The 23,278-nt window shown below is 42.2% G+C and overlaps 1 protein-coding gene across 2 annotated transcripts in view; it reads right to left on the reverse strand.

The window, feature by feature from the left end:
- CTNNBL1 (catenin beta like 1) overlaps nucleotides 1-23,278 on the reverse strand; it is a 297,567-nt gene that overhangs the window by 133,276 nt on the left and 141,013 nt on the right. For both annotated transcript variants that reach the window (XM_030212603.1, XM_030212602.1), the window contains 2 exons: nucleotides 12,617-12,802; nucleotides 3,797-3,903 (listed from right to left, as the gene is read on the reverse strand). In XM_030212603.1, the coding sequence (XP_030068463.1) occupies nucleotides 3,797-3,903; nucleotides 12,617-12,802 (293 nt within the window). The remainder of the gene's footprint in view (nucleotides 1-3,796; nucleotides 3,904-12,616; nucleotides 12,803-23,278) is intronic.

Raw genomic sequence — 23,278 nt, forward strand, 5'->3', positions numbered from 1 at the left:
ATCCTAAAGAGGGTTATGGGTTTGACATACTGCCTTTCTGTGGTTCAACCAAATCAGTTCACACGTATTAGATGCAGGTCCCTAGTGGGGTCACAATCTAGGTTTTTGCACCTGGGGCAATGGAGGGTTAAGGTGACTTGCCCAGGATCCACAGTGGGAATCAAACTCAATGCCCCAGTATCTCAGCCCATTGTGCTAACCATTAGGCTACTCCTCCACTAACTAACTTAAATTAGTCATAAGATGCCTCCTGCCTCTGTCATATAATTATTAATCTTAATCCATAACTGGAGACATATTCTTGAGACTACATAAGGCAGTAATCTTCACTCCCAGTCCTTAAGGGCTGCCAATGGTTCATGTTTTCAGGATATCCCCATAAGAGAGCTGTACACAATGGGTGTAGCAAGCCTGCAAATCTCATGCATATTCATGAAGGATATCCTGAAAACCCAATCTGTTAGTGACCCTCAAAGCCTGGGAGTGAAGCCCAAGGAATAAAAACAATTTTTAACAGAAAATTACAAAATTATCTCTCTATATAAAAGGCAACCCCAACGCTCTAATGAAGCCTCCACGGAAGTTTAGGCGCCCGAGATATCCGGTGTGCCCCTGAGTGTCTGCACCGCCTTCGCGTCAAAACGTGATGATGTCAAGAGCGGAGCAATGACACTCGAGGGCCGAAACGGAAACGGCACAGGCATGGAGGCGCAGCAAAAAAAAAAAAAAAAAACAACCCTCCCCACACAGAGCGAACCACGAACAACGTCCGACGGTCACACGGAGGCAGGCAAGCAGCTCGGAGGGACGGAGGGAGGGGGCCCCTACCATTATAGAACCTTGCTAGCGCCCGTTTCATTGCGCTGAGAAACGGGCTTTTTTTCCTAGTATACAAAATTTAAAATGTAAGACCAGCAGAATGACTGAACTGGTTAAAGAGCTGTGTTGTATATATTTGGCATGTTGTTTAATGGTTTCTCCAAAGGAGCCAGTGGAGTTTTCTGAGGACTGCATTCTGGACCAGAAATTTTGGACTTGAAGCCACTGGAAAACAGTTGCAGTGATCAACATATATGGGGGGTGGGGTGAAAGGAGAAGGGAAAGCACAACAGGTCTTTGAAATAGTCAAAGTAACAGACATGAATAATGATGCAGAGTTGACGATAAGTAGATTTACAGATAGTAAATTCCGGACAGAACTGTTTTAAACCAATGTGGAGGTGGGGAACCATAATTCCAGAGGAAGGCTGACCAAAGACCTTCTGCTCAAGAAGCCATAAGCCTTACAGAGATTTTGTTGCGGTTACTAGAGATGAGGCCAGAGATTTATTTGCTCAGAGCAAGTATACTTGCAGCTAAGCATTAGTTAAATTTTGGGTGGGATGGCGTTCTCATCATGGCTGCGTTCTGATTCTATCATATTGGAGTCTCTTAATTATTCATATTTTAATATTCTTCTACACTGTTTTAGCATCCTATAAAGGGCCCCCAAAGCAATTTACATCAACAAAATTATATATAGCAACTTGCAAGTGATCTTTTCCAGTTTTTATGGCAGTTTAGCTCTCTCAGGAACTGATCTGTGTTTATTTCAAAAGCAACAAAACTGGGAGAAAAATCAGTGGATAAAATGGTTTGCCAGTTTTCTAGCAAAATATCAACGTTTACTTTGCCGGACTAATAACATGTACTGGTTTTAGCATACTGGTGCCTGTTGACACTCCCCACTGTCTCCGTTGCTTACTCTTGCTACAGGCATAGAGGAATAACCTAATGGTTAGAACAGTGGGATGAAAACCAGGGAAATCTGGCTCAAATGCCACTGCAGCTCCTTGTGACTCTGGGCAAGTTACTTAACCCTCCATTGCCTCAGGTGCAAGCTTAAATTGGGAGCATACCAGGGACAGAAAAATGCCTACTGTATCTGAATATACACTGCTTCGATAGCTTTCGGGCTTGTAAGCGGTATATAAGAAATCGTTCTCTCTCTCTCCGGAACTTAAAACCAGGGCACAACAGACAGGGATCTGAAGACCTCCAGGTATGACTCTGCAGACTCAAGCCACCCGTAAAGCTCAACTGGTGGAGGTGGGGTGGGAGAAATTGGAGCGGGCTGTGATGGGAGTGTCGTCTCATGTGCCCTTTAAGGAGAATGCGGTAAAGGTTTTGTACCGTTGGTACCTGACACCCGAGCGTCTTCAGCGTATTTATCCCGCATTGACGGGGCTGTGCTGGAGGGGATGTGGGGTGCGGGGCACAGCGGGACACATTTGGTGGACCTGCAGGAAGGTTAAGGCCTACTGGAGAGCGGTTCGTAGCAGGTTGCAGAGGTGGACGGGGAGTCTGTTACCTTGGAGCCCGACTCTTTTCCTATTTTCTGTTCTAGCTGCAGGTCTCTCCCACACCCAGCAAATTTTCTTGAGACAGGCCATAAGTGCCGCGAGAGTCATAATTGCTGCTCATTGGAAGCAGACCACAGCTCCACCGATTAATAGGTGGATTCAAAAATTGAGGCATATCTGCGAGATGGAGAGACTCCTAGCGGAACGGCGCAATCAACTTTGTAGATGGCACTTGACCTGGGATCCTTTTCTCCTTCATGTGTAACTTGTCTGATGTCCCATGTTATGGTGGGAGGGGGGGAGGGAGGGGTGGGTTGGGGTTCTGAGTGACAAGAGTGATATGGAAGCGGGGTTTAGTACACAAAAAATTTATTAAAAAAGTTGAAGTTCTGAACTGGTTATTCTGAATAATTCACTAGGTATTTTAACACAGTAAGAAGTCTTCTTTTGGTATAGCATGAGACCCTTATCACTCTTTGTATTATTTACTTGCTATACTTCTGGAGACTTATGTCCTGCACAATTGACATGTAATATGATACTCATGTTGTAATATGTTTCAGATTCTGTGTACTAATAATTAATAAAGACTTCATGGAAATTAAAAAAAAAGCTCAACTGGTGACCAGTTGACCAACTGGACCAGGAGCAAAGCACTGTGAATCAGGCTGAAAAGTGTGTCTATCCACATGCTGGAGCTAGAAAATACTGATGCCAAGAGAGATATGTCTCAGCTCGGTTTTCAGTTCTCTATCTTCACCCGCTGGTTGATGAGACAACTATCCCACAGGTTCTGGAATAGTGGGAAGCTAAGTAATGGAAATTTTTATTTTGATGCTGGAGTCGGAGTTGATACATTGTTATCAACTCCGACTCTACCCAAAATTGCTTCCGACTCCCAACTCCACAGCCCTGGATAACAAGTAAGAAAGTAATAGAGCCACACAGAGCTAAAAGTTGGCATTTCTGCCCCACCCTAAAATGCTGCACTTCCTCTGTCAGAGTGGTAGGAATCTGTGCTGGGGCTGGGTCCACGGCTGCCACAGCGATACCAGCTGCAATTGCAAGTTCTAAAAAACAGTTATTGTAGATCATAAAATTAGGACAAAAATCAGTTTAAACCAATCATCACCTTTCAAAAACTATCCTGGAATTTGTGGGTGAAAAATAATCCGTCTGGACTAAAAATAATGGTGCCTTACCCACTGTATCAAATAAACCCAATTATACACAATTAAAAGTAAAATTAGAACATCATAAAACTGGTCGTCATACTGACTGACTGACCAGAAGCGAAAGCAGCCATGGATTTCTATGAAAGTACCAAGAACAAGGAAAAGGTAGGTTGGGATACAGCCGAGTCAAATGTAAAAATTCCAAACAAAAAAGCAGCTTCTGTATCGTCAATACTTTTTTTTTTTTTTATAAATTCCACTATAAAGATCCTTCCTTACTTCTCAGGGTTGTCTGGAAACTTGATTCGCAGCTCCTGGTTTTTGTAAGATCTTTTCTCAAACGTCAGGATCATCTTTTTCACTGAACTTTCATCCAGAGGTTCGTCCTGTACGAAAGTGAGAAACCTATGAGTTAGGATACATATGTCTGTACTGAAGAGCGGAGAGGAGGGGGACAGGGGACGGAAGTTAAAGAATGGAGAACATGATATTGCTTGATTTTTTTTTTTTCTTCTTAAACTTTCAATAAACATTTGACAAAATGAAAGACGGGAAAAAATTAGATGGAGCTACATTTCTGAAAATAAAGAAATTATCACGTTATCTAAGTCAAGCCCAGATAAAATAAGGAGAGAAAGAACACACTACACAATAAACCAAAAAAAAAAAAAAGTAAAGTGCGGAAAGATTACCCCCCCCCCCCCCTACATTATGTACGTATTACCTCACAAACTGCCCGATTATTCAAGATCAGGTTTACTTGATAATCCACTTAGGGTCAGACCATCAAAACGGTGTAGAATATAAAACAAATATATGAAATACAAGTAAAACATATAGGTAATTGCATAGGGAAGGACACACATAAAACTAAGGAACAAATCAGACAAGCAATTATGACGGACAAATAAGACAAATTAATAATTCTGCTGTGGCTCAGTAGGCCCCGGATAAATCAGCTGCTATCATCAAAGTATGGGCTGAGTTCATCTATTGGGCCTTAAGCACAGCTTTGAATTTAGGGCGAGTGCTCTCGGTTCGTAGTGTTAAGATACTGCTTATAGGTTGGCAGACTCAGCTTCCAAAAGTATTATGCAATTGTCAGAGAAGCATTTTTATTTTATTTGTTTTTAAAGCATCAAACCAGGACAAGCTTCATCCGGCTAAATCAAAACACCTAACTCTGGGGATGATGCAGAAAGGTTGCATTAAAGCCGTGCGCTGAAGTATAAGCGTGCAGCTTCTAACACAAACCTAATGCTCAATTTCTGTTCACCAATGCACAAAGCAAATTATGCGTGCAAGACTTGTGCACTAATTAAGGAGAACACAGAGAATACATGGGCATAAGGTACTGCACTACTGTGTGCATGTCTGAGCAAAAAAAAAAAAAAACAGCACTCAGTTGCACAGGTACTGGAATGTTATTCTGCACATAAATACCAGCATCAAAAAAATTTCTACACGTAACATTTTTTGCAATGATGATATTCAGGTGCAGAACAATATTCTAGCACTAGGAAAAAATGCCCGTTTCTGAGCAGAATGAAACGGGCGCTAGCAAGGGGCCCCCTCCCTCCGTCCCTCGAAGCTACTTGCCTTGTTCGCTGTGGGCCGTTTTGGCCCTCGAGTGTCAATAGCTCCGCCCTCGACGTCATGACGTTTTGACGCGAGGGCGGTGCAGACACTCCAGGGCACACCGGATGTCTCGGGCGCCTCAACTTCCGTGGAGGCTTCAGAACGTTGGGGTTGCCTTTATATATATAGAAGATATGGGCAAACACAACTGTGTGCAGAACTGCCACCTCCCCCATTTCTGCTTTTTTTTTTTTTTAAACCCATACTGTTCGTGGAGGCCACATTAAAAAAAATGGTGGATACTGTTATGCTCGCATCAAATAGAACAAACAGAAATTAAATCCACACAGACGCTACTGCAGAAGAACAAGCTAATAACCCTTCTATGCCTCCTCTGATTGCTCATCTTAAAAAGCCTGTGTAGTTCTCTATATCATGGTGGAACAGCTAATAGCCTCATTAGCACTGATTTTAATCAGTGTTGTACGCTGGTGTCTAAGGCAAGATTTTGCACAAAGTCATTTCTGCATTTTGCACCCAGAAAATTGTGCGCAGATGATGTGCTAACTGCGTGCTACCATCTCATAGTAACATAGTAGATGACGGCAGAAAAAGACCTGCATGGTCCATCCAGTCTGCCCAACAAGATAAACTCATATGTGTATACCTTACCTTGATTTGTACCTGCCTTTTTCAGGGCGCAGACCGTACAAGTCTGCCCTCCACTATCCTCGCCTCCCAACCACCAACCTCTCTTCCCCCACCTGCTCCGCCACCCAATTTCGGCTACGCTTCTGAGGATCCATTCCTACTGCACAGGATTCCTTTATGCATATCCCACGCATGTTTGAATTCCGTCACCGTTTTCATCTCCACCACCTCCCGGGGGAGGGCATTCCAAGCATCCACCACCCTCTCCGTGAAAAAATACTTCCTGACATCTTTTTTGAGTCTGCCCCCCTTCGATCTCATTTCATGTCCTCTCGTTCTACCGCCTTCCCATCTCCGGAAAAGATCTGTTTGCGGATTAATACCTTGCAAGTATTTGAACGTCTGTATCATATCACCCCTGTTCCTCCTTTCCTCCAGGGTATACATGTTCAGGTCAGCAAGTCTCTGCTCATACGTCTTGGAACGCAAATCCCATACCATTCTCATAGCTTTTCTTTGCACCGCTTCCATTTTTTTTACATCCTTAGCAAGGTACGGCCTCCAAAACTGAACACAATACTCCAGGTGGGGCCTCACCAACGACTTGTACAGGGGCATCAACACTTCCTTTCTTCTGCTGGTCACACCTCTCTCTATACAGCCTAGCAACCTTCTCGCTACAGCCATCGCATTGTCACACTGTTTCGTCGCCTTCAGATCCTCGGATACTATCACACCAAGATCCCTCTCCCCCTCAGTACCTATCAGACTCTCACCGCCTAACACATAAGTCTCTCGTGGGTTTCTACTCCCTAAATGCATCACTTTGCATTTCTTCGCATTGAATTTTAATTGCCAAACCTTAGACCATTCTTCTAGCTTCCTCAGATCCCTTTTCATGCTTTCCACTCCCTCCCGGGTGTCCACTCTGTTGCAAATCTTAGTATCATCCGCAAATAGGCAAACTTTACCTTCTAACCCTTCGGCAATGTCACTCACAAATATATTGAACAGAATCGGCCCCAGCACCGATCCCTGAGGCACTCCGCTACTGACCTTTCCCTCCTCTCTGCTAGCTTTCTACATCAGCCCCTCTCTGACAAATATTTTGACACGAACTCCTCCTCTAAATAGCAACGGACAAATAAATGAGGATTTTATGCTGATATCAGTTTATAGCGCACTATCATTTACTAAGTTCCATTAGCTGTTTAATGCATCTTTTAGCAAACAAAAATGTAGAAAATTCCATTTTGGGGAAGGGAAGGAACAGAGACCGTACTTCAGTGCTAACGCAATAGGTAATAGTGCAGATCTGCTAAGAGGAGAAAATCTTTACTGGCGATTATTTTACCTGCTGGGAAATTGTATTCAAACTTGGAAAAACTTAGAATTGGCGTTAAATAGGTAATTTCAGTGTCTTTTTTTTAAAGTTAATGTCTCCTTATTAAATAAGTAGACTAAGTCTTACCTGATAATTTTCTTGCCATTAGCCCTTCCCACTATTCCAGAACCTGTGGGATAGTTGTTTCCATCAACCAGCAGGTGGAGACAGAGAACTGAAAACTGAGCTGAGATATATCTCTGTAGGCATCCAGTCCAGCTCCACACCGGTTCTGGGGTAGTGGGAAGCTACATAGAGTACAGTTTAAAGTTTCTGTTAGAGGTTCATATAAAAGTTGTTTTAGAGTACAGTTTACGATTTAAAGTTGCAGTTTTTAATTTATCACAGTATCAATTTAGAGCACAGCTAGCAGAGGGAGTGATAGTATCTGCGGATCTCAAGGTGATGGCCATAACCAGAAGAATGTTAGGCTACAGAGAGAGGCATAACCAGCAGAAGAAAGGAGATATTGATGCTGGGCTCAATGGACCTCTGGTCTTTCCCAGTATGGCAATACTTATGTACTTATAACTCAAGCAGTTGGAATAGAAAGACAGTTTTCTAAGGTCAGAGGCCTAAAAATGGTGAAGCAAGACCAGGATCAAGTATTTTTGTACCACGTTCATTGTTGGTTTAATCATGAATGGATAATGAGCAGACCGGAGGGACCATTTAGGTCTTTACCTACCGTTATCTACTATATTACTATGAAAAGCCTTGGTTGATTGTCTTCTTTCCTATCTAAAACTTGGCGTTCCTTTCTTTTAATGGTTTTATCTTTGTAAACCACTATGACCTATGATCTTCTGCACCCTAGTACAGTCACTAGTGATAAGTCACCTGGACTACTGCAACGCTCTGTACGCAGGTTGTAAAGAACAGACCATTAAAAAACTCCAAACAGCCCAGAACACTGCAGCCCGACTCATTTTGGAAAAACTAAATACGAAAGTGCGAAGCCCCTAAGAGAGAAACTACACTGGCTCCCGCTCAAGGAATGAATTGAGTTCAAGATCTGCACGACCGTACACAAAATCATTCACGCAGACGCCCCACTCTACATGTTAAACCTAGTGGACTTACCGCCCAGAAACGCCAAAAGATCAGCCCACAAATTCCTCCATTTGAACTTCCCCAGCTGTAAAGGAATTAAATACAAACAGGCATATGCTAACTACCTTTGCGTACAAAAGCACACAGATATGGAATGCACTACCCATGGCCCTGAAAACCATGGACAACTTAACCAGCTTTCGCAAATCTTTGAAGACACATCTCTTCAACAAAGCCTACAAAAGAAATCCTAATGAAACTAATCACTCCTAAACCACCCAAGTGCTTCAAAAACACCTCTCATACGACCTTACCTATCACCTTTCCATTTAAATCCTCATCTACCTTCAGCTTATTACAGACTGTATTTAAGATCATGTAATGACTATATCATAATAATACTCTGTAAGCCACATTGAGCCTGCAAAAAGGTGGGATAATGTGGGGTACAAATGCAATAAATAAATAAAAATAAATAAATAAATAGCAGTATATCAAATGCGATAATAAAACATAAACAAGTGAGAAGTTAGCAAGTAACCCTTTTCCATTCAGAGTCCATCTCCACTTTCATTCCATCATAAGTTTCAAACACAGAATAGCAACCAAAGCACCTTTTAGATAGCCTGAACAGCACTTTATTCTCAATAAAGCTGCTAGTGAGTCAGGGCTGTATGGATTATATAACGAATAGTAGTTCATGACACTAATTAAAAAAGCGCTCACTTACTTTTCAACTTGCCTTTTCCCTGCAACACATCAGGGAAGGTCGTAAATATCTTTTCTGGTGGTGACTGATGTCTGATTTCTGGCCAAGGGATGGTTGCTCTATATTTCCACTGCTTGTTCCATACCAGTGTTTGAATCAGTTAGAATTTCTCCTGCTATCATACCCCAAAATTACTTGCAGGCCCTCCGACCAGCACAACTGTTGGCAGAAGCTTCCTCAGGCAGGATTCACACTGTAAAATCTTCCTGTAATGAGATCTCGCCTGTCCCCAGTTATGTGCATCAAATGCCTGCTTCACTTTACAACCATGATGGGAAACATGAAACATTTTGATCCTTACTTTATAACCCTCTCTCCCTATAAACCCGATAAAAAGTTTCTTTATGCTGTCTATTTGCTTGCAGGCCTCAGGTGCCACAGCTGTCAAATAAAAGTGATGATTTGAAAACGACTCCAGACATGCATCCGATTTCTTTAGAAGATTTTTTTGTTTTACTTTTTATTTGATTATTCAAAACTACAACTTCATAGTCTGCCGTTGTTTCTTCAATAAATCTGTGTAATACAGTTGGTTGTTAACTATAAAAATAGGCACAAAAAACATACATCAAATCAAGGCCACACTTCCAGTGGCCTAGTGGTTAGGGTGGTGGACCTTGGTCCTGGGGAACTGAGTTCGATTCCCACTTCAGGCACAGGCAGCTCCTTCTGACTCTGGGCAAGTCACTCAACCCTCCATTGCCCCATGTAAGCCGCATTGAGCCTGCCATGAGTGGGAAAGCGCGGGGTACAAATGTAACAAAAATAAAATAGATACTATTGGAGATTCTACATGGAACGTTGCTGCTACTGGAAATTCTACATGGAATGTTGCTATTCCACTAGCAATATTCCATGTAGAAGCCTGCGCGGCCACATTGGTGATCTGCAAGGGCCGACTTCTACATGGAATGTTGCTAGTGGAATAGCAACATTCCATGTAGAATCTCAAATAGCAGCAACAGTGGAGGAGTGGCCCAGCGGTTAGGGTGGTGGATTTTGGTACTGAGGAACTGAGTTCGATTCCCACTTCAGGCACAGGCAGCTCCTTGTGACTCTGCGCAAGTCACTTAACCCTCCATTGCCCCATGTAAGTCGCATTGAGCCTGCCATGAGTGGGAAAGCGCGGGGTACAAATGTAACAAAAATAAAATACATACTATTGGAGATTCTACATGGAATGTTGCTGCTACTGGAGATTCTACATGGAATGTTGCTGCTATTGGAGATTCTACATGGAATGTTGCTATTCCACTAGCAACATTCCATGTAGAAGGCTGCGCAGGCTTCTGTTTCTGTGAATCTGACGTCCTGCACGTACGTGCAGGACATCAGACTCACAGAAGCCTGCGCGGCCACATTGGTGATCTGCAAGGGCAGACTTCTACATGGAATGTTGCTAGTGGAATAGCAACATTCCATGTAGAATCTCAAATAGTAGCAACAGTGGAGGAGTGGCCTAGTGGTTAGGGTGGTGGACTTTGGTCCTGGGGAACTGAGGAACTGAGTTCAATTCCCGGCACAGGCAGCTCCTTGTGACTCTGGGCAAGTCACTTAACCCTCCATTGCCCCATGTAAGCCGCATTGAGCCTGCCATGAGTGGGAAAGCGCGGGGTACAAATGTAACAAAAATTTAAAAAAAATAAATAAATAAAATCCCAAAAACAATCACTGCTGGAGGTGTTGGTACTGAGCCATTTTCTTATTGTGCAAAGTTTATACATATCACAATAGTGAATCAATTTCTCTTTGAAGTTTAGATATCGTGGGAGACTGAGAGGGGCATTTTCAATATGACATCTGTCCGACTTTGGATGTTTTGCTCAAAACGTTCAGAATCCAAATAGCAAATACAGCAATTTTTGAAACAGCAAAACATTTTTTGTTTTCTAAAATGGCCACTTGATAGATGTTTTTATGCTCTGTGAGTTTATCTTTTTGGTCCATTTTCGACAAAAAAAAAAAGTTCAAGTGAAAACGCACAATATCAAGCCATTGGGGTGTAGGAGGAGCCAGCATTCTTAGGAGACTGGCTACACAGACATCCCAGCAGAGCAATGGGGCAGCCAAGGGGGCACTGCAGTGCACTTCACATAAAAGCTCCCACATACACATCTCACCGTTGCTCCCTTATATTGTATGGTGAGCTCTCCAAAACCCATCAAAAAACCTACTGTACCCAAATGTACACCTCTACAATAGCCCTAATGGCTGCAGGTGTCACCTATATGTGGGTACAGTAGGTTTTTGGTAGGTTTTGAAGAGCTCGCATTTTCCACCACAAGTGTTACATTTAAGAGTGGATTATTGGCCTGTCTCTCCTTCTCCACAATGCACTCACTGCACCACCCAGTAGACTATTCCAGGGACCTAAGTCTACAATTATACAGACACACAAACAACAACTGATGGTCCACCAAGGGAAACCAACAAGGCTATTTTGCCCCTGTCTAGATAACCATGGATCTCATTGATCAAAGCTGACAAACAGGTCTCAATACTATGGAGTTCTCTAAATCCCAGTTGCCTAGGATGGAAAAAATTAGTCTTATTTACACACAAAATCTCTCAGCTGGACAAGAAAAGAAAAAGGCCCTTTCTACTAGTTTAGCCACTAGTAGAGTGAGTAACATTCAGTCCTTTGATCTCTGCCTTCATATATTGGTGGAGGGGTATAACCCAATATCTGGACTGATCTGGTGGACGATAAGGAAGGGGGAAGCTTCAATGGTGTTCTTCCGTCTAGAGTCATAGGGGTCAAACAGCACAGTGGCAGAGAAGCTGCATCTGTGACTATCAATTTATTCTCAAGAATGAAATCAAATTACCACTTAAAAAGGAGGACCTTACAACTGTGCTTCAAATGTCAACAGAATACATTTAAAATGTGTTTCTGCAAGTGTTGCTGCTTTAAGTAATCATTTCTTCTATTTCATTCTGCAGCTTCCCTACAATTCCTCTAAACCTCTGGGAACAGTCACGGTATCAAAAGTCACAAATTACTAACACTTATTTGATCCGACTGACCCACACTGACCAGGTCGTCATAAATGGCACCACATACTGCGAGAAGCAAGAACATCCCATTTAATATGAATTAACTCGTGACCAGACTTAACCAAAGCATTCAGGGAAACTGCAGGGAAGCAGCTTAAAACGTTTCAAATAGAAATGTTACTTCTAAATCATTGTAGTGGATACTACTCCATACAGTGTGAACATTTGAAGCAGCGGAGTATAAAGAGTCCACTCAGGTATTACGATGAAAAGGAAGAATAGGTGAACATACTGTTTGAGATGAGTCGCTGTTCGGAGACAAAGACCCGGCAGCTCTAAGTTCCGAGTACAATGCAAAGCTGAAAGTAACTGATACTCTCTAAGGTACAAATCAAAGTAGGGTATACACAAAAAGTAGCACATATGAGTTATCTTGTTGGGCAGACTGGATGGACCGTGCAGGTCTTTTTCTGCCGTCATCTACTATGTTATATGTATGTTACCAAATCCTTCTGCTAACAAAATACTAACAGAGCTCTCGGGTAACTCAACATCCTCTAGAGGCATCAACACAGTAATTGTAAAACTGGGTTTTCAAATTTAAAGATCATCTTTATAGAAATTCTACAAATATTTTTTTTGGAGTCTGTACCCCTTTTTCTTTTACCTCTTCCTCCTCCTCCTCCTCTTTATCAATAACCTGATGTAGTTTCTTTTTGTCGTCATCTACGTCTTCGGCAGAGACTCCATCATCCTCTTGGTAGCGATTTCGTTCACGCCCAGCAGCTTGCCTCCTGCGTGCCTTGACGTCCTCATTATCGTCATCACGAGGTCGTTTTGTTCCTCTATCAGGCTGAAACAAAATGTGAAAAGAAAATTAGGTTTCGTCCCCCTTATTTATTTATTTAGATTTTGCTCACACCTTTTTCAGCAGTAGCTCAAGGTGAGTTACATTCAGGTACTCTGGATATTTCTCTGTCCCAGGAGGGCTCACAATCTAAGTTTGTACCTGAGGCAATGGAGGGTTAAGTGACTTGCCCAAGATCGCAAGGAGCAGCAGTAGGATTTGAACCGGCCACCTCTGGATTGCAAGACCGGTGCTCTAACCACTAGGCCACTCCTCCACTCCAAGTACAGCAGTTAAAAAAAAAATACTCAAATAATACACATTATGGCATAGTATGCTACTTACAATGAGGCATATTTTCAAAGCACTTAGCCTTCCAAAGTTCCATAGAAACCTATGGAACTTTGGAAGGCTAAGTGCTTTGAAAATATGCCTCAATGTCAACACAGTACACATTCTAGTTGTACCTTCTGATGTCAAGTTAATTTCATTATTTGGGTAGAGTTTAACAAACGATAGCACATAGGAAAGTAAATATATGTGTATTGTGCTGACGTTGTAAGTAGCATACTATGACATAATGTGTATTAGTTGAGTATTTTTTTTAACTGCTGTACTTGTCTATTGCCTATGTCCGCCTTATTCTTGCTCTACATCGCCTTGGAAAAGGCAGGAAATAAATCTTAATAAATAAAGAAAAGCAATAACTAACCCCAGTCATACAGTTTCTTCTCTCTTTCCAGCACTGGTACTTTATGGATCTGATAATACACCTCAATCTGGAATCATAGAAAGTCCTGTCATTCTATACTCGGCCATCTTTCCACCACACAGCAATAGCTCATCAAACAAAATCAAGTTATTCCTACCTATTGTATCATTGGAGACCCAGTCTTTGCCATTTTGGATTACATTTAGCTTTCTCAATGTACCTTATTCCTGATGCAGGACACCTACTAACTCTCAAAGATTGCCAGTGCATCTCAGCATTGATGTAAAGCACCCTTACTATTAAATACAGAGTTCCCATAAATACTCATGATATGCTTTCACTTTTCTCTGATTACATATCAGCTTTTTATTTGGTACATAAAGAGAATTCCATTCTTTTTTTTAAATTTAAGATTGATTTTATTCAACATTTCAATAAAGAAAATCATACACGTAACTGCAGCCACAAGGCTACCAACTCTCCAAACTTCCTCAAACTCATCTGTAATACATAATCAACATTGTATTTTTCCCCCTACCCAACCCTTCCACCCCCCTCCTCCCACTATCCTCCCGTTCATGGCTGCCCCCCCCCCCCCCCCCCCCCGGTGTACCACTAGCAGTGTTCCATATTCTTTCTAAGTTTGTCCATTCTTGCGCATCATGTCTGTATCTGCCAGCTCTTTGATCTGTCAATTTCTCAAGATCCGTTATGACCCGGAGTCTTAATTGAGAATTCCATTCTTAATGGTTCATTGGCACCCAAATTTTATTTATTTGTAGCATTTGTATCCCACATTTTCCCACCTAGTTGCAGGCTGAATGTGGCTTACATTTGCCTTAATGGCGGTTGCCATTTCCGGGTAATAGAATTACAAATTGTATTGCGTTAAGGTGCAATACATACATGGTAACATACATGGAACATAACATATATGGAGCAGATCATGGTATATATATATATATATCTCTCATGTGCATACATACATGGCAGAGAAGAATCCATTATGGTAGTGCTTGTCATGTAAGATTTCAGTTTTGTGTAGATCGTGTATAGTGTTATTATTTAGTATTTAAGATGGATGTTTATGGTATGCCGGAAAGCGCGGGGTACAAAAAAGATCTGTTTTCAGTAGCCTTCGGAAGATGGTTAGGTCTTGCGTTGTTTTTATGGCCTTCGGTAGTGCGTTCCATAGCTGCGTGCAGATGTATGAGAAACTGGTCGCGTATGTGGATTTATATTTTAGCCCTTTACAGTTAGGATAGTGGAGATTGAGGAATGTGCGTGATGATCTTTTTGTGTTCTTATTAGGCAAGTCTATAAGGTCGGGGCTTCTCCGTAAATGATTTTGGTTCCTGACATTCGGTTTGTTCTACCAACGAGAGAAATAATAAAAAATAAAAAAAGGTCTGGTTTTTCATTTGGTAGCTCAACAGATCTATCCTGCTCATCTGAGCTTCCAGCTAAAATCAAGACTATTCTTTCCACTTAATGCTGCATGATATTTTTATATTTTTAGACTCCCCCTTCTACTTTTAATCAGTTTAATCAGTAATTAGGATTACATATACCGCCTCTTAATACAAAATGTCAAAGCAGTTTACAATACAAATAAAAACAGAGAAAAGAACTCCAGTAAATATGGCGAAAGACGTAACTCGCACATTCAGAAGTCAAATACAGATACAGTCACATAAACAACCCATTCGTTACCGACAAACAAGCAAAACCATAATTGAACATTCATTAAAATCAGCCAGGTCATAGCAACCTTTCTCCCCAGAGCTCACAGATTCAAAGGCCATAGGCTAACACACAAAAAACGAGTCTTTAATAGAGCCCTAAGGGGGTCTTTTACTAAGGTACGCTAGTGTTTTTAGCTCATCTGGCACTAAACATTGAGCTGCCCATTATATTCCTATGGAGGTCTCAGCATTCAGCGCCAGCTAAAAATGCTAGTGCACCTTAGTTAAAAGACCCCCTAAACGTCTTATGATCTGGTTGTCAGCATAGCACGCCACTGAAGACACAATCTTTGGCTACAGATTCTTCTGGAAGATAGTATGTGTGCATCACATTTTTTAATGTAATGAATTTTGGTAGAAAAGATACATATTTATTATTTAAAATGACACCTATTATGGATATAGAGGGAGTTCAATATTATATTGCTAACCCAATTAACAATGCAACTCTTAATTTTATCATCACTTGACTCCTTATTTGAGGTCCATATTTGCTGCTTATAATAAATACAAAAATGTTCTGTATTACAAGAGTCCAAAAACTTCTTAAGACTTCCTAATTTCAATTTTCAAAGTTGTCATAGTGCTCGTCACTCCTTGAGGTGTCAAGGATCTCCAGCCAAGGGAAAGATGAAACTGTACTGAAAGAGGACAAATGGCCACAGAGAACTGGACCTACAAAATTAACACCCTGATGCCACCTTCCCTGGCATGAGGCCATGGAAGCAGAAGAGATGAGAACATCCCAGGAATAGGAGGAACTGGAGCTCGAAAAACCCATAGTTGCTGGATCAGTGACCACTCAAAAGTGAAGAGTAGTAGTAATTGGTAACTCATTTCCGAGGGGTATAAAGGTGATCATCTCCATGAAGGGCTGTCTGCCTGGTACTAAGATCAGAGTTAGAGTTTATTAAAACTTGCTATACCGCCCATGTTGACTCACAGAACTTGGCGGTTTACAATCAATAAAATTATATTTTATAAAACCAAGTAGAACGGAAATACACAATCTGATAGGAAAGAAAGTAACATAATCAGACCAAGATATACACAGCGAACTATACGTGGAAAGAGAACCACAGGAGTGCAGGGAGAGGAAGGGAAAAAACGGGCAAGGGAACAGTGACAATCTAGCTGAAGTACTGAAAAACAACAAAATTATTGCAAGGAAAAAGTCTGTTTAAAAAGCCAGGTTTTTAGGGCCATCTTAAACTTCTTAAAGGACGACTCAGTCCAAAGAGAAAGAGGTAGAGAGTTCCAAAAGAAAGGGGAAGTAAAATAGAACGTGTGGTGCTGGGTGAATTCTAACTGAGCCAACTTTGGGTTAGGAAGAACTAGTCTGCAATCGTTTATAGAGCAGAGCAAGTGAGCAGGAGAGTATGGAACGGTAAATGTTATGGAGAATTTGCCAAGATTCATTAAACCTACTAGTTATTATCCATGCTGCTCATCCATGTAGGCACAAATGATACTGCTAGGTATCCATCTAAAATGTACCAAAAGTGGCTTCATGGCTCTGGAAAAGACCATAATGCACACAGGTGCCCGGGTGGTGTTCTTATCGATCCTCCATGTCAAGGGTAAAGGCTGAGGCAGAGAGAATGGATGCAGAAGATGAATACATGGTTGACCAGAGGATAGTGTCGGAAAACATTCTGGCATCCTGGACCTTCTGACAATTTTCCAAGTGCTGCTGAATAGTGATGGTGTCCACCTACCAAAAGGGGCAAAGTGTCTTCTGCAGCTGAGTGGCTAACCAACAAAGACCCCAAGTAAGTAAAACATTAATACAATCAATGGTCTTCAGCCATGCAGATTACTGTAACGGAATCTATGCAAGATGTAAAGAACAACTCACAAAAAAACTACAGACCGCCCAAAACACAGCAGCTAGACTGATATATGGTAAAACACGATTCGAAAGCGCTAAACCCCTTCGAGAAAAGCTGCACTGGTTCCCAATCAAAGAACGGATCATCTTCAAAATATGCACATTGGTCCACAAAATTATCTATGGCGTAGTCCCAGGATACATGACAGACCAAATAGATCTACCAACCAGAAACAGACTCAGATCATCACAATCATACCTAAACCTACATTACCCAAACTGCAAAGGGCTAAAGCACAAAACAACTTATGCATCTAGCTTCTCCTACATAAGCGCACAACTATGGAATGGACTCCCATATGCTGTGAAAACAATACATGACCACCTAAACTTCAGGAAGTCATTAAAAACCCACCTCTTCAAAAAAGCCTATCCCAATGATCCAACATAAATCCCCACACCACAACATAATCAAAGATCGAACTGGCCAATCTACCATCCTCTTTCCCTCGACCCATGGCACCTGACTCACCTCTATCTCATTTGACAACACAATCTTGTATTTGTTATCAACCGGAATGGCAAATGCCTCTACGGTACTTTGTAAGCCACATTCAGCCTGCAAATAGGTGGGGAAATGTGGGGTATAAATGTAACAAATAAATAAAAATAAATATCTCTCTAAAAATGGAAAAAAGCGGGCAACATCTTGGGCAAGTCACTTTACCCTCCATTGTCTCAGGTAAAACCTACATTGTAAGACTACTTCGACAAAGAAATAACTTGTTGTACCATATTCCTAAAATGCATTAGCAAAGCTGTGTATGCTAAAGCCCAGAGAATGAGACATAAGCTTCTGGATTTAGAAGCTGCGATGGAAGGGTCTGACTTGCATTTAGCGGCAGTCAGAGACATGGTTCACAGAAATACAGTTATACCATGCTATAATCTATTCAGAAAGGACAAAGTAGGAAGAAAGTGAGGAGAGGTGTTATATGTAAAAGAAAATTAAAAAAGCAACAGAACTGCAAGACGTAAAGAGGCAGCACTGTGGCTTAATCTGGACAAAGGGAATGGAACATCTATTTACAATGGCGTAACATACAGACCATAAACCAAGTGAGGCTAGTGAAGTATCGAATGTCACCAAAACAAACTTCACTCATATCATCCCAAAACCCATCTACAATTGAAGGGATACGCTTGCTTAATAAAGATAACTAGAGTATCAAAGCCAAAATTCATTTCAACCGTGTACTGTGTAGAAACATCTCTCAACTTATGCAAAAGCCAGTATACTGTATAAATACGAAAGTGTCCTATTTTCCCAAAACTTGATCAAACACGTCATAACTATTTAGGTCTTATGGTGGCCAGCATTTTGCAGATCTGCTTTGGGGACCTCAGAGCTTCAGTCAATTGTTTCTACAAATGATACAAAATGGAACTGCAAACATTAAGATCAATATATTCAACAAAATTCTTATCTTTAAGGTAACTCATAGATTCCTTTTGTATAACATAGCTCACGAATGATTTGGAACAGTCATTCAGCTTGTGATCAGTTCCCTGGGTAAGATAAGAAAGAAGGTGGGCAACAATTGTGAAGCTAGAGTAACAATTTCGTACTACAAAGGGGACATCCCTGGTCAGGTCGAATTTGAACATCCATCATTGTAGCATGACTAAGGGGCAGCTAAAGGACAAATTTTGGAGAAAAAAAAAAAAAAGGATGGGATACATCGATTCAATTGAAATTAAAATTCCGCTGCGGCCTTCTCATTTTCTGATGGGCAAAAGGCACTTGTGAACAGGTCCGATCCATTACCATCATGGAGTACTGAACCTTCCAGTCATAAGGCACTCGTTTTAGTAATCTGTCTGGAGGCAGAAAAACCTTTTGCTACTGTTTCCAAAAGAGTCTCTATGAATGAAATCTTTTTTTTTTTTTTTTTTGTTACATTTGTACCCCGCGCTTTCCCACTCATGGCAGGCTCGCGGCTTACATGGGGCAATGGGAGGGTTAAGTGACTTGCCCACAGTCCCACTAGCAACATTCCATGTAGAAGTCGGCCCTTGCAGATCACCAATGTGGCCGCGCAGGCTTCTGCTTCTGTGAGTCTGACGTCCTGCACAGAAACAGAAGCCTAGCAACATTCCATGTAGAATCTCCAATAGTATCTATTTTATTTTTGTTACATTTGTACCCCGTGCTTTCCCACTCATGGCAGGCTCAATGCGGCTTACATGGGGCAATGGAGGGTTAAGTGACTTGCCCAGAGTCACAAGGAGCTGCCTGTGCCTGAAGTGGGAATCAAACTCAGTTCCCCAGGACCAAAGTCCACCACCCTAACCACTAGGCCACTCCTCCACTGTTGCTACTATTTGAGATTCTACATGGAATGTTGCTATTCCACTAGCAATATTCCATGTAGAAGTCGGCCCTTGCAGATCACCAATGTGGCCGCGCAGGCTTCTGCTTCTGTGAGTCTGACGTCCTGCACATACGTGCAGGACGTCAGACTCACAGAAACAGAAGCCTGCGCAGCTTTCTACATGGAATGTTGCTAGTGGAATAGCAACATTCCATGTAGAATCTCCAATAGTAGCAACATTCCATGTAGAATCTCCAATAATATCTATTTTATTTTTGTTACATTTGTACCCCACGCTTTCCTACTCATGGCAGGCTCAATGCGGCTTCAATGGGGCAATGGAGGGTTAAGTGACTTGCCCAGAGTCACAGGGAGCTGCCCGTGCCTGAAGTGGGAATCGAACTCAGTTCCTCAGTTCCCCAGGACCAAAGTCCACCACCTTAACCACTAGGCCACTCCTCCACTGTTGCTACTATTTGAGATTCTACATGGAATGTTGCTATTCCACTAGCAATATTCCATGTAGAAGTCGGCCCTTGCAGATCACCAATGTGGCCGCGCAGGCTTCTGCTTCTGTGAGTCTGACGTCCTGCACGTCAGACTCACAGAAACAGAAGCCTGTGCAGCTTTCTGCATGGAATGTTGCTAGTGGAATAGCAACATTCCATGTAGAATCTCCAATAGTAGCAACATTCCATGTAGAATCTCCAATAGTATCTATTTTATTTTTGTTACATTTGTACCCTGCGCTTTCCCACTCATGGCAGGCTCAATGCGGCTTACATGGGGCAATGGAGGGTTAAGTGACTTGCCCAGAGTCACAAGAAGCTGCCTGTGCCTGAAGTGGGAATTGAACTCAGTTCCTCAGTTCCCCAGGACCAAAGTCCACCACCCTAACCACTAGGCCACTCCTCCTCTGAAGGATGCTGAAGTCTTGATGATGCTAAATCTTAGACTCAAAAGGGCACCACCCTCCCCCCCCCCCCCCCCCCCCCCCCCCGATATTCAAAACAATTTATTTAGCCAGCCAGGAACAGCTCTAAGCTTTGGGACAACTGTTCTGTGACACCCACTTATATGCCCGACTCAGTCCTGCTTACCAACATCTAGAATACAGTTGAGCACATTCACGCCACGTAAGAAAGCGATTCTGACGGTGAATGATTATGAATATAAATGAAAACAGAATATTAGAAACATTCACAGAAAAACTAAGGGAATAGCTAAAAGTTAAGAGGAAAAAGTGAGATACTGACTCTCCTGGTCACTGAAGAAAGCGGCACAGTCTGGGTATGCTGTATCTCAGGAAAGAAGGGACAACAGCTGGCACTGGTGGGCAACCCTGGCAGGCCAAAGTAGTGAGGGAAAATTCCAGAGGAATCTTACACCTTACATCATCAAAATTCGCCCTTTCCTCTCTGAGCACACCACCAGAACTCTCGTCCACGCTCTCATTACCTCTCGCCTTGATTACTGCAACTTACTCCTCACCGGCCTCCCACTCGGCCATCTATCCCCCCTTCAATCCGTTCAGAACGCTGCCGCACGTCTTATATTCCGCCAGAACCGATATATCACCCCTCTCCTCAAATCACTTCATTGGCTTCCGATCAGATATCGCATACAATTCAAGCTCCTCCTCCTTACCTACAAATGCACTCAGTCTGCGGCTCCTCACTACCTCTCCACCCTCATCTCCCCCTATGTTCCCGCCCGCAACCTCCGCTCACAGGACAAAGCCCTTCTCTCATTACCCTTCTCCACCACTGCCAACTCCAGGCTCCGCTCATTCTGCCTTGCCTCACCCTATGCCTGGAACAATCTTCCTCAACCCCTACGCCAAGCCCCCTCCCTACCCATCTTCAAATCTCTGCTTAAAACCCACCTCTTCAATGCTGCCTTCGGCGCCTAACCGCTTGAGAAATATAGAATGCCCAATCTATCCACCCTAACAGATTAACTGTTCACTCGCCCTCTAGATTGTTCTCTTGTCTTTTAGATTGTAAGCTCTTTGAGCAGGGACTGTCTTTCTATGTTTAAATTGTACAGCGCTGCGTAACCCTAGTAGCGCTTTAGAAATGTTAGTTAGTAGTAGTAGTAATAGCAGTCTCTGACTTGCAGGGCTGGGAAAAAGCACTGGGATAAAAGTACAGCAATTTATTACGTTAAAAATGTTACATCGCGGGATGATCAACAGGTCCATGTGAAAACCAGGGCACCCAAGAGAACATATGCCATCTTCTCTGAAGCACTATCTTCCAGCAGCATCAACCATGAAAGAGTTAAAAGCAAAAGGCATTGGCGTTTCCAAGCAATTTCTGATCTCAGCTTTAACTTCATTCTTTTTCTCCTTGCAATTTTTTTTTTTTTAATTAAAAAGCAGTGATAGATTGGTTGGTAATGAAGGGCTAGTGGGACTGTTCACTTCTGCTAGCTGCAAAGTAATGTACCATAGCATTAGACAACATTGCCAGAACAACTCCGAAATGGAAACCTAGGATGAAACAAGTCACATATTCTCTGCCATTCCCAAGGTTATCAGCACTGCTGATTTGCTATGACCTCAATTATATTTTATAATTCTTTTGTTGTTGGGTTTTTTTTTTGGAGGGGGGGGGGGCATGGCACTCTGAATAATATGCCATAACAGTGTCATTATGATAAAGGCCAGAAATTGTGGGAGTGTATAATTATTAAGGCTTGGATTGTATCTATACCAGAATGTAATTGACTACAAGCAAGGAGGAAATTAGAATAGTTAAAAACATCCAAACCTATTAGGCTCGTTAAATCTATTTAAAAGGAGGGAAAAAAATCTGTAAAAGTGTGGGGGGGGGGGGGGAAGAACAGAGCACCTCACAGGACCTGATTTATCGTCAAACATAACCTTTCACAAATCATGCACAAGGGTTTTAAATATCATTTACAGAGCCAGTTAATTCAACTCTACTACCTTTAATTCATAACTGTCATAACAACAATCTTGTTGCTGTGTTTGCTAAATCATTTCTACACCAAGGACCAGATTCAGTAAATGGTGCCCAAAGTCAGGCGCTGTTAAAATCCGCGCTAAGCCCCAATTCTATAAAGGCCGATTAGCACTAAGCACCTTTACAGAATACGACTTAGCATGGATTGCAGTGGCCAACTGATGGCAGCTGGGTGAGAAAACGCCTAATTTCTGGGAACATCCCGTGGTTTCACCCCCTTCTGGAGTTGTATGTTATGGAACTTAGACGCCCAGGGCTATAGGACAGCACAAAGGCAGAACCGCACTCAAGTACTAATTAGTTGCAATGAACTCCATAGAAATGTAGAAAACTGTAGGCAGATAAAGAACAGATGGCCTATCCAGTCTGTCCATCCATGCCATCTACTCTCCCTGTCGCTTAGAGATCCTATGTACTTGTCCCAAACTCTCTTGAATTCAGATAGTTTTTTTCATCGCCACTTCTACCGGAAGACTCTTCCATGAATTCACCACCCTTTCCATGAAGTATTTCCTCAGGTTACTTCTGAGTCTCTCTCCTTCCACCTTCATCCTATTTCCCCTCATTCCAGAGCTTCCTTTCATTTAAAGAGACTCACCTCCTGTGCATTGCCGCATAGATACATTTAACATAGTAGGTGACGGTAGAAAAAGACCTGTACGGTCCATCCAGTCTGCCCAACAAGATAAACTCATATGTGCTACTTTATATGTATACCTGACCTTGATTCGTTTCTGCCATTTTCAGGGCACAGCATTAGCACCGCCTCCCAACCACTAGCCCCACCTCCTAACCACCGATGCTGCCACCCAATCTCTGCTAAGCTTCT

Source organism: Microcaecilia unicolor, chromosome 8, assembly GCF_901765095.1.
Source record: "Microcaecilia unicolor chromosome 8, aMicUni1.1, whole genome shotgun sequence".
Classification (NCBI taxonomy): Eukaryota; Metazoa; Chordata; class Amphibia; order Gymnophiona; family Siphonopidae; genus Microcaecilia; species Microcaecilia unicolor.